The sequence below is a fragment of the Hetaerina americana genome, unplaced genomic scaffold, assembly GCF_022747635.1.
Source record: "Hetaerina americana unplaced genomic scaffold, ioHetAmer1.1.p SCAF_105, whole genome shotgun sequence".
Taxonomy (NCBI): domain Eukaryota; kingdom Metazoa; phylum Arthropoda; class Insecta; order Odonata; family Calopterygidae; genus Hetaerina; species Hetaerina americana.
This window is the reverse complement of record NW_027286126.1, coordinates 106059-117891: the sequence shown is the minus strand read 5'-3', so window position 1 is coordinate 117891 and position 11833 is coordinate 106059. Positions and strand designations below refer to the sequence as shown.

The following is an 11833-nucleotide window of genomic DNA, read 5'->3' as shown; positions in this document are numbered from 1 at the left end:
TGATGAAGCTTTGCGCAAACACCAAAGAAACCGGCAAAATATTGTACAAAATTTCATTAACACAAACGTAAAACTATGGATTATGTTGAAATATTTAGAAAATTGTAATTAATTGCATATACATAAACGTGCATAATTACATAGTTTTTATTAAATGCTTGCGTATTTTACGATTCACAGAAACCGGTATGCCAGTAAAACACTGGGTCAATCACATTATTTATTTTAGATAGTCATCGGAAAAAGGTGTATATTTTTAGCTATCATGTTGATTAAAAGCTCAACGAGACCCAAAAAGAGAAAGGGACTCGGAGAGAGGGATGGGTGAAACTATGGCGAAGGGAAAGCAAGAACTCTTGCGTTACGAGGGAGGCAGGTGAAGATTGACGGGCTGAAAAAGTCATTTCGCCGAACCCAAATTATGAGCATGCGTAGAGAGGGTTACTTGAAGAGAGGCTAAAATCCTGGAAAGAGGGTGGGGCCTCTGCTTAGGACCTCTCGAATGAGACCGCCCCGATCAGCAAATGAGGGGAAAACTAGTATTGAGGGATAGTCATGTGAATCAAAAACTGCCAGATGATTCCCTATGATAGTGAAATCGGACACAATGTGTTAATAAACCCTTGAGGATAGAGGACTAACTTAACTACAATGGGCATCTACTTCTTTTAACAAAATTGGTGCCATTTTTCTACGTTTGATTGCACTTTTATTTTTCGGAAGGTATATGTATTCTTCTTAAAGGGATCAATCCGTTTTCGTTATAAAATTCTTTCTGGCCTTCTTTTTAAACTTCATCTCCAGTGAGAATTCATCATTGTCATATGGATTGGATTTGCTCTCTCGTCTGCTCAAACAGAATATAACTGAGTCTGTACATTGAAAAATTGTTATCAATTAGTGAATGACCTGTATTGCAATGTAAGCAGATGCAGATTTGAGCTTCGCACATACTAAAATTTCTGCTTCAGCCTCAGGGGTCTTCCAGCGCTAAGAGCAGAGAGCGCTAGTATTAAGCGAAGAAGCACGAAATACTCAGAGTAATGTATACTTATATTTAGTCATTTCTTCAAACTTCTTGGCGTGAAAAATGATAAATATGGACAACTCTTTCACCTGTTGCTCATCCCTTTCCTCTGTGTCCTGTAGGCTTCAGGTGACCACGACGCGACCTTGCTGAAAGTAATAACAACAGGTCCCATGTAACTTTGGCAACCGCGCACAGAAAGCGTGGTCACCTTGGAGAACCAAGCGGTCTCGGTTATCGAAAAAATTTTCCTCATCCGGAGGTTGTACCGTAGAATAAAGGTAAGGATAAGAGTCGTTTGGTGACAGTCTTTGATGCGGGGTAATCACTGCCTCGCCTTGGACGATAGCTGCTGAAACGGCATAGAGTACTTTGATAGAACAACTTTGTGTTCGGTCTCAAGTTGTTGTTATCTTTTTTTTCGCAAATTTCAGTAAGATGAAATTAAGATTGTGCCTGGTTTTCTCTGCGATCATAATCTCGGCTGGCGTGACTGGTATGTTGAAAAATTCCTCCAAATATTCTTCTGGATCCTTATTTGCTCTTATTGCGCAAAATCAGAAATATAATAATTTAATATGATTTTGCTCAGCTGCAATATGCATGTATATTCGTGGAAAAATTGCTTCCTCAACCAACTTTGTTTAGTTACTGAACGCTCTATAATTTACTTGTTACCGTCTCATTTTGTCGCACATTTAATTTAAAAATGAACTTCTATTTATTAATATAACACACCTCTTACTGCGAATGCCGGTATTTTTTTCTGCTCGGTAAACTCGGGGGAGCAGATGTGTTATAAATTATATAGGTTTATAAATATTGTTTGTGGTTTCTCTTGTCTCTTAATTTGTTCTTCAAATAATTCTTTTAGGACTTTTTGTGTCGAATCTCAATGATGCGTGCATCCGGTGTATATGCCAAGGAACTACAGGTTGCAATATGACATACGGCTGTTCTAAAGGTTATTGTGGACCATTTTACATTTCCCGTTTATACTGGATAGATGCAGATAAGCCTGTTCTTTCGCAGGATGACCCAGAGCGGGAAGGAGGTAAAGATAAAAAAACTCGGTTACAATCCTCTTGAAAGCAATGACATTTATAAGTTCAGGGCCAAAAACTCACCTACAAGAAAATTAGCACCTATAATTTTCCCTTTTCTCCTGATGATTAATACAGGCTTTGATTGCTCGCGAGCTAAGGTATGTTTATATGTATATTTTCAGCTTACCAGGACTGCACATTTGAATATAATTGTGCCAAACTCATCGTGGAGAGATATATGGCTAAATATGGAAGGGTAAGTGAGCACCTTTTATCGAAAATATTTGGCCACATGTTGGTGATATGAATTACATATTTGAGCCTGAAAGTTAGTAAGCAGCATCTATTAATTACAGCAGAATACACAATCTCATATTTAAACAAGAGCAACATTTTTAGATGATGATGGTTGCAGTTAATCATTAAAGCAGTATTTTTTGGTAAAAAGCGGCTGTTTGGATGGTTCATTTGTTTATTTAGTCATCCCTACAATTTAGTAAATGCTTCCTCAAGGGCTAAAATCACTATTTTCACTAGACTCCCATCAATGGGAAATAATGGTATCATTGGTAACTGATGTGCCCTTTTTCACATTTCACATAAAAAACAAAGAAATATTTAAGCATAGAGGAATTCAGAGAAAAAAGAAGAAAAAGGGACACAGAAAGTCTTTAAAGCAAAATGTGAACAAATAACAATTGAGAAATAAATTATCCTATTATTTATTAAGGGACATGGTAGTCAAGGTACTACCTGGACAGTAGCCGGACTACTGATTTGAGGGCCCAGGTTTGAATTCAGGGCACACTCCTATGGGCACCCTCAGCTCCACCCAAACTGTGAGATTTATTTGGGTACCAGATCTTCCAGGGAAGCCATAGTTGGCTTAGGGAAAGAAACTGGCCCCCTACCCTGATGTGTGAATTTCACACACCATCGGGCTAAGTACTGGGTGACCTTTACCATCACCTACCACCTACGAGACCTTCTGGTTGATTACTGTGTTTATGATTTTTTAAATGCATACATATGTTGAACCTGAAACAATGTCACCCATCGTGAATGGGTTCATGGTTTTAAATTTTATTCTAATACTGGAGTTCCTGGAAAGTCAACTATAGTGTGTGCCTTTTATGCCTAATGAACTAAGTTTAGCCAACAAGGATCAGAGGCCTTAAAGTTTGTCTGAAGGACATTAACTTGGTGGTGAAAAAATGTTCCGGATACAGTTAAGGAGAGAAGTGGATTGATTTAAAGTAAATCCATGCCACCCATCCAAAATAATTGACTTAAAACTAGAACTGATCATATATAAGACTAGATTCTTAAAGAATTTGGCTAGAGAGGATTTTACATATAACTCTGGGAAATAATACTCTAATATTACTCTCATTCCCTGATTTGAATACTGGGACAAAAATTATTTTTTAGGACAGTAAAAATGTCATAATTGAGAAGTTGATTGAAAAGACTATAGAAAATGTAGGAGCAGGTCACCGCAGTACTTAAATGCTGATGGGGTAATATTATTAGGCCTACTCCTTTGAAAATTGAGTGGCTTAAGCTTACACTGAGTTACCTTGAGAGGCAATGCATAGTATATACCTGGATTAGAGTGGTAGAAATTAAATTTACTTACACTGTATTATTTGTGACATAGGCGCTAGAGAAGTGGTAAGCAAACAGGTTAGCTATTTCTGCTGGGTTATTTGCCACCATTTGTTTAAGAAGCATGGATTTGGTCAGTGAATTATTTTTTCCTATGGGGTTAACATGTTCATATCTTCGCATTCCCAATAATCTCAGCATCACTTATATAATTTGAGTTGCATGCTCATACTAATTCCTAACATGGGTATGGACAGCCAAGAATTCCATATAACTTTCACAAAGAGACATTTTATATTTATGGTGCAGATTTTTTTAATGGAATACAAATATACAGAGAACCATGAGAAGAACTTTGATTTGCTGAAGTTCTAACTGGGTATGAAATTTGAGATTAGACAGTGTAATGTATTACAAAACTGTTCAAATACTAGGTTTACATCATATTTTCTGTTGATAATACAAGTTTCTACTCTGAAGCTTGACTCCTGCCAAAATGTTAACATGTTCATTGATGACTCCTAAGTATTTTGAAAAATTATAAACTTACGCATTTAGAAGATATTTTGTAATAAATATGAATTTTAAAGTGAAATTCAAGACTCTCTACCTGAATACCTGGCTTACCCATTTGACCCATTTTTGGTACATGGTAATGGGCAGCTAGTAATCTTCTACTTTATCTGGCATAAAATATATAATTTTTCTTCAGCCTCCAAGACCTATTTTTTGAGCCACCCTACTTTCTGAGTCAACTTTTGATGCCCTGTGACACACTCAAATAATCTCATCTCACCATGATCACAGCGGCAGACATCTTATTCTGACCACTCAAAAGCATTGGTGATAAATCTATAGGTGTGATAGATGATGGTTGATCCATGCAAACCAATGGAAAATTATTTCACTTCACTTATTTCACTAAGTTGTTTGGCAAATTGAGTTAAACATCAGGTTTTTTTCCACTTGCTAGCTCTACAAAAGGAGAAATGAAACAAAAATTCTATTAAGTATTTCCTCATATTTAAAATTTTAATTACCAAAAAAACCATTATTTGTGTTCAAAATCAGTCCTATTCAACATACTTGACCTTCCCGTGTGTACAGAAAGCACTTGTGTTATTTCAAATTATTAATTTATTCAGACCAATGACACCCAGTCATCATTCTTTTCTCTTTTTCAGGATTGTAATGGTGATCTAGTGACAACTTGTGAAGACTATGCTTTGATTCATTTTAATGGTGGGAACAGGTGTAGTACTCCATTAACTGGTTCTGGATACTACACTAGATTTACTGAGTGTCGTCAGGCCCAGTCTCCTGGTAAAGTATATTATTAATTGGAGATTTTTAATTTTTAAAAAATTCTCAAAAATCAGTGATAGCTACGAGGGTCATCCGGAAAGTAGTACCCGTTCGTGAAATAAAGACACAAAAGTAAATATTAACAAACATAAAAAATTTTATTTGAAAGAGGATACTTTAAACTACTTCTCAACATAATCTCCAAGCAAATTAAGGCATTTGTCATAACGTGTGACAAGTTTCTGTATTCCTGCTGCATAGTCCTTCGCCGCCAGCTCATTGAGATACGCGAGGGACCCATCTTGCACAAATTTTTGCATAATGCAGATGGTGTTTAACAATTTCATGAACAATTGTTCGAGAAACATTGGGAAAATGCTCACAGATGTCATCAATTGTGACGCGCCGATCGTTCCTCACGAATTCGTCAACTGAGCTCACCAGTTGGTCTGTAATGACAGACGGTCTCTCCGAACGCTCATCGTCGTGTGTGTTCCCCCTCCCCATGTTGAAGTTGCGACACCACCGCCGAACAGACGACTCGTCCATTACATTGTCTCCATACACCTCCTTTAATTGGCGATGAATATCACATGGGCGAACGTTTCTTGCATTGAGGAATTTAATCACTGCCCTCACTTCACAACTGGCGGCGTTCTCAATTTTTTTAAACATTGTAAACAATCACAGAAACAACACAGGCAATGCTAGCGTCACGCAACTTGGCTCAGAGAAGGCAGACAAGATCCTCTTTCAAATAAAATTTTTTATGTTTGTTAATATTTACTTTTGTGTCTTTATTTCACGAACGGGTACTACTTTCCGGATGACCCCTGTAACAGCAAAATTTTCCTCTTAATTATGTCAATTTAAAATTTTCAGTTGCCACATACTTTCCCAGCATACACAGAATTTCCACGCTTCATTTTCCTATCCACACTTATTTCCGTAACTTTAAAAAATTAATAACCCATTCATATAGTGAAGTTGATAATATTTGCTTGAAATAAAATGATCATAATTGATCATTTTCTGGTGGAAGCAATACGGGAGCTTTACAGCCATTGTTTGTCATGGGTTAACACTAGTACACAGTTATTAGCAAATAAACAAAATAATATATTATACTAGTTAGTGTATTGAAGGTTCAGGTGTTGACAATTGTTGTCAAAGAAGATGTTGGTCATTATTTTGTTTGTTTTGAAAAGTATTTTATCATCACCCCTACCTGTTGGTCCCAAAGTAAGCACAGGTTAGGCAAAGTTAGTAGTCATTTAAGATTTTTACACCATGAAATTCATATTTTTTTGGGGCATTTCCACAGTTTCTTTGAATGTTTAGGAGACAAACATATATATTTAAATAATGGCTCTTACTTCATGGACTGTGCCACAACAATGTTTACTTTGCAGCTTTGTATGTGTGGTAATTGTGATGAATCCAGCCTTAATATCAACATATATTTCACAAAATACATATGGTCTCTGATTTAAAACTTCTTCGTATTATGTTAAATTTGCCTTGTAATGTAGTCGGCAAAGAAGCTAATTGTTTATAATGGAAAACTCACATTAGGATTGCATGTATATTTTAAAATTTCCTACAGGATGTGAAGTGCAGCAATTGTTCTTTCATTCAGACTGCTAAACAATTGATGATAAAAATAAATATACTAGTTACCAATTATAAATAATCACAGGGCTTATGAATAACATCATTGAGAAATCTGCTACAAATCTGGGCCTCTTTATTTTATTTTTAATTGCCCTTAAAATAATGTGGGATTCCAGATTTATAAATTTCTAAAAAGATAAATGAATGAAATTGAAATTCATAGAGAAACATTGGCAGTGGAAGAAGTACTGTATTCCCTCCTATCCCCTGTCGTTCATATGCATACTGTACGTATAGCATGATATTATATGATTTAAAAAAAGTCTTTTTACATTTTCCTGCTTCAAGCACTCAGTGTCCTCTCATGTATCCATTTATGTAAGGAGCTCATTTCATTAAAAAAACTGAAGCACTTGAAAATTTGTCGGGAGAGTTCTAGTCTCCTGACACATTTTATTGAGGCTGACTAGTCACCAATAAAAATTCTATTCTGTGGAAACACAAATTTGTATTTGTTACTTTATTTTTGTCGCATATCAATTCTTCTTCCTTGATTAACATAAGTAGGTAATTGGTTAAAGAAATTTAGAATGATATTAAAATTTCATAATTAGCCTACCTGTAATAAGAAATTGAGATCCGAACATGAAGTATTTCCCTACATTTTCTTTGAATAGTCCATTGGTAACTTCAATTTAGATGCTTGATAAGTGACATAATCAAATCACGAGCTCATATTTAACCATTTGGTTTTTTATTTGTACTTCATGTTTAACTTCCTAGTTTTAATCAAAGTGGTCTATTTGCAGGTATAGTCTGATGGACTAGGAACACATGAAATGGCATCAACTATTACTGGCTGGTGAAAAATGGCAAAGTGAGGCTTCTTGAGCTGAGCTCAGATCTTAAAATTAGCTTTGGATTTGGCAAAGATTTTTTATGCAATAATAAATACATTTGTATTTTTGTGTGGTGAACTGGAAGCTTTGACATGTTAGTGTTTATGCATGTCAGCTGTTAGCCCATTAAATTATGTGCTAGTACGGGTGTTCCATGTTCAAACAAAATGTCGGGTGATACATTTAATCGGTAAACTTTGACATATGGAAATTGGTCATATCAGTCAGCATATGTATCAGATCAAAACACTAACCAGGGCCATTTCCAGTTTCTTGATAGCCATCTACCCATATTGACATGACCATTAAAGCATTTCCTAAACCTACTTCTCAAGACAAGTATTGCATCATCCCTTTAATTTCAATACTCATCAATTATCTAAAATACATTCATGTACATAAGTATTTTAGATATGTACTGAGTATTATCCACTTATTTGAATGCTTAAGAGTTTCGTTTTTACTTAGAATTGCAGACCGATTGATGGGAAATGTTCTCCCTGGGTGCATATTGCTTGCTTTATTCTGATAGAATATGCACTGTGATTATTTTTTAATTCTGTGCATTGATCAAGTTGAAGTACCTCGGTGGCTCTATTATGAAATTTTTCCATTCAGAGAATAATCATGAATGAGAATATTCTCAGAAATTGCCATGGTTAAAAAAAAATGTATTAATATGATGCCTATTTCAGATTGTACTTAAAATATAATGAAAAATATTGTAAAACTGTATGAATGAGTTTTGGTTTAATATTCCTTTACCATTCCAGTAATTTAATAATCACTCTGTTCATGATGTTGTGTAATCTTGAATAACTGAGTGAAATGAAATTACCAAATGTTAGCAAATGTTTTATTTTATTATGCATATTCATTCCCCAATTTGGTGTCTATCATGGCTAAGCCTTTTGGATTAATTCTGTGGAATTTTTACATTGTCAAAATGAAAGTTTTAGTATTCCACTCACTTTATGTTTCCAAATTTGATTTCAATGTCTTTTGCCTCATTATCCCATGATCAATATAATTATTACAGTTCATCCACCAGTTAAAGTTGGCTCTGGATGGACAAAGGCTGCACAATGGTACAACCATACTTCTCTTGCCTGTCCCACAGAACAATACCTGACATCCAATGGCAAGAAGAGCCACACTTAAATACCATACACCTTCCTTCATTCATTCCCTCTAACATGCATGTCCTATTTCTACCCCTTCCTTCTTTGCTTACATTTCCCCCTCAATCACAGTCTTCAATGTACACCTATTATCCTGCTTAAATGACCATGTTTCAGCACCATCATACAGAATATGTACATAATCGATTGGTAGTTTCTGCCACCATGTGTACCCAAAAACAGAGTGAGTACACATGGTAACATTTGAGTTTTAACTGTCACCCTTAGTAGTGCAACCACACATCCTTGCAGGGAAACTGCCCCTTTAGTTCTGAGCATTTACAATAAGCCAGTCGCAAAGATATTTGGAAACAATGATAACATATATTTACTTAAAGATAAGCTGATACCAAGAAATATAAAAACCCATGTATACAAAATTGATATGATGAAACGTGAACTTGGAGAACGATTGACAGAAGATACTGCCTTGAAAACTTAAGGAAGAATGACATATGAAGTCATAGAAAATGGCATCTGTAAAGGCCCAGAGGCTATTGTAGTTAGGGCATATTAAAAGTGCAAATGAGACAGCAGGGCCAAAAAGAATTTAAATGATTAATGATATGTAATCAAGAAGATCCGGGCCTTGGCTGACAGGATTCTTATGGAGATCTCATGAGAAGATGGTTGGAGGAGAAGAATGAACAACGCAGATAATTGAATGTGGATAATGGAGGCCAAAGCTAACCCTGAGCTGTAAGTAGTGCTATGTGGAAGTAAAGAAGCTACTTGTTGTTCTGGCTTACCTTCTCCCTTGGCACTAAGTTTCTCCATCGCTTAAATATGGAAATTAATTTTAGCTGCAATCGTTGAGTAAAATATAACATGTTAAAAAATTCATATTGCATGTTTTTATTTTAAACAGTACAAAAAGTGTCTGTAGCAATAGTAACAATCATGGGAAATCCATGATAACATAAGTTACACAAATAACAATATCAAATGCCAATTTTTATAAAATTATCTTAACAAATATTACTGTCCCTGCATAAATATTTCGATTGCATTTCATATTGGTAATCAATTACATGTCAGGTAATACTGTGTAAATTACATCATAAATAGCAAAATATGACACTGCCATTTTATAATCTTCCAGCAAGGGCAATTTCAGTTTACAAATGCACATTTCTTTGATGAATGCCACTGTTTAATACTCAGAAAATATTATTTTCACATCTAGCATATACGAATGCATATCATAGAAAAAGCCATTGGCTAGCAAAAAGACTTCAATTATTCACAATCATACTGAAATAGCAGGAGGAACCCAACCACCAAATGCTCTCTCCAATTCACAGGCCACAGCTATGCAGTGGTGGTCACAGTTCATTGCACCAACGGCCTGTAAAGTTGATACAATGCATGCCCTAAGTTTATTTAATTCTTTACAGTTTATATGGGAAATGATCTGACCACAGAAAATCTCTCTCTGAAAAACTCTAGGACGGATGCCTTCTTTTCATGTGTCATGATATACATATGGGACCACACCATATTATGCAGTACACATAATCACATATATATATATATATATTACCATGAAATTCTGATGAGGTAAGATTACATTGACAAAGTTACAATAAAAATTCTTAACTCAATTCACCCATGGTTATTGATATCATAGACCTAGCAATGGATAGTAGACTGAGGACAGAAGTTATTAGCATTCCCTTTGAATTATTATTTAAAACAATGTCATAGTGACGGTATGATCTATCTCCAGAAAGAAGAGCAGTGAGTCTTTATTTCTTACTACTATTTCAGTAAGCTAATTTCAAGTCCAGAGCAAAATATTGCATGATAAGACAATTTTTTAATGCTTTAACAAATTTACATCTTTTGCTGCAATCTAGTCCATTACTCACTTATTTCCCAAACATCACTTCATTTTCAGGCACACAGCTGCATTTTCTCATGAGCTACGATAAAAATCAGCCTTTTAATGAGTGAAAAAGGCTTTATTTGGATGACCATGGAGAAAAGCATTTATAATCCATCAAATTGATTCCATACCTGTTAACCATTATTGGCATTAAAAGAGATTGGGAAATGCATGCCTACATCAACCATCTGTACCAGCATGTAGCAATGTTCAAGGAATGCATCAATATTATATCAATGAATAAATGTCAAATGAACACTCATTTAACAACAATTTAATTGATGACATATTTTTCAAGGCTAGCCCTGTCATAAAGTGAGGTATGCTTGAACTATGATTAGCTAAAGATTCTTGAATAGTGCAGCGCATTGTTCAGTATCCCGCAGGTTAGTTTATTTCACACCAAAAAAGGTATGAAACACCATGACTTATAGTTATTTTTTATAATCAGTAATTTACCATATTTAACTTAAAAATCAATAAAATTAGTTACCTGAATTCCCACAGGTAATCCTTTATCATTTAATCCTAATGGAATGTGAGTAGCAGGAAAGCCAAGAACATTGATGATAGCAGTATAGGAGAAGTTCAATGGCTTAAAAACTGGTTCGTTGTGGTAAGGAGCAACTGTTGGATGGGTAGGATAAAGAAATATGCCATTTTCTCCAAGAAGCTCCTGGGGGTAGTGAACCAAATAAATTAACATATTTAAATGGATGTCTAAAAAGGAACAGTAAATAATAATAAGGAGTTCATGATATTAGATGGTTTACTGAAAATTCCCAATTGAATTTTTACATTACCTTAAATTCTGTATACATGTGGTCACATGCTTCCAGTAACCTCGTATGCTCCTCGCTACCATGTTTTACTCCCATCTTCTCAGATATGCCCGTTGCTAGAGCAATGAATGTGTGCTTAGAAAGGCACAGCACCCATTTAATCAATTCCCAGTAAACATTGATAGAACCCTGCAAGAAGAAGTTGTGTAAACATATCATTAGCAAGTCCATCATTTCAGCATGCCTCTGCAAACTAATGCCACTAAGTGATGCTTTAACAGACTTTCCAATTTTGAACTCAATGTTTCCTTTATGTCCCTTCAAGTTTGAATTACCTAAAACTTTTGCTATATTAATCATAATCACAATTAATAATTTCAAAATTTGATTATTATGTAAAAGCATGCACCATGTGCTTGTGATGAAACAGATTAAAGAAAAAGGTAATGGAAGTAATTCACACAGGTATAATTAAAAGAATTC

The 11833-nt window shown here is 35.1% G+C and overlaps 2 protein-coding genes across 2 annotated transcripts in view; one reads left to right on the top strand and one right to left on the bottom strand.

The window, feature by feature from the left end:
- Positions 1-1206: 1206 nt before the first annotated feature.
- On the top strand, positions 1207-8368 carry LOC139700561 (lysozyme 2-like). The gene is made up of 6 exons (XM_071599090.1): positions 1207-1308; positions 1462-1523; positions 1902-2081; positions 2256-2329; positions 4866-5004; positions 7410-8368. The coding sequence occupies exons 2-6, from the start codon at positions 1466-1468 to the stop codon at positions 7418-7420; spliced, it is 462 nt and encodes a 153-aa protein (XP_071455191.1). The 5' UTR covers positions 1207-1308; positions 1462-1465; the 3' UTR covers positions 7421-8368.
- Positions 8369-9519: 1151 nt separating this feature from the next.
- LOC139700569 (fatty-acid amide hydrolase 2) overlaps positions 9520-11833 on the bottom strand; it is a 59602-nt gene continuing 57288 nt past the window's right edge. Inside the window, exons 9-11 of the mRNA XM_071599096.1 lie at positions 11372-11539; positions 11062-11244; positions 9520-10028 (exon numbers count right to left, since the gene is read on the bottom strand). Of these exons, the coding sequence (XP_071455197.1) occupies positions 9930-10028; positions 11062-11244; positions 11372-11539 (450 nt within the window). The 3' untranslated portion in view covers positions 9520-9929. The remainder of the gene's footprint in view (positions 10029-11061; positions 11245-11371; positions 11540-11833) is intronic.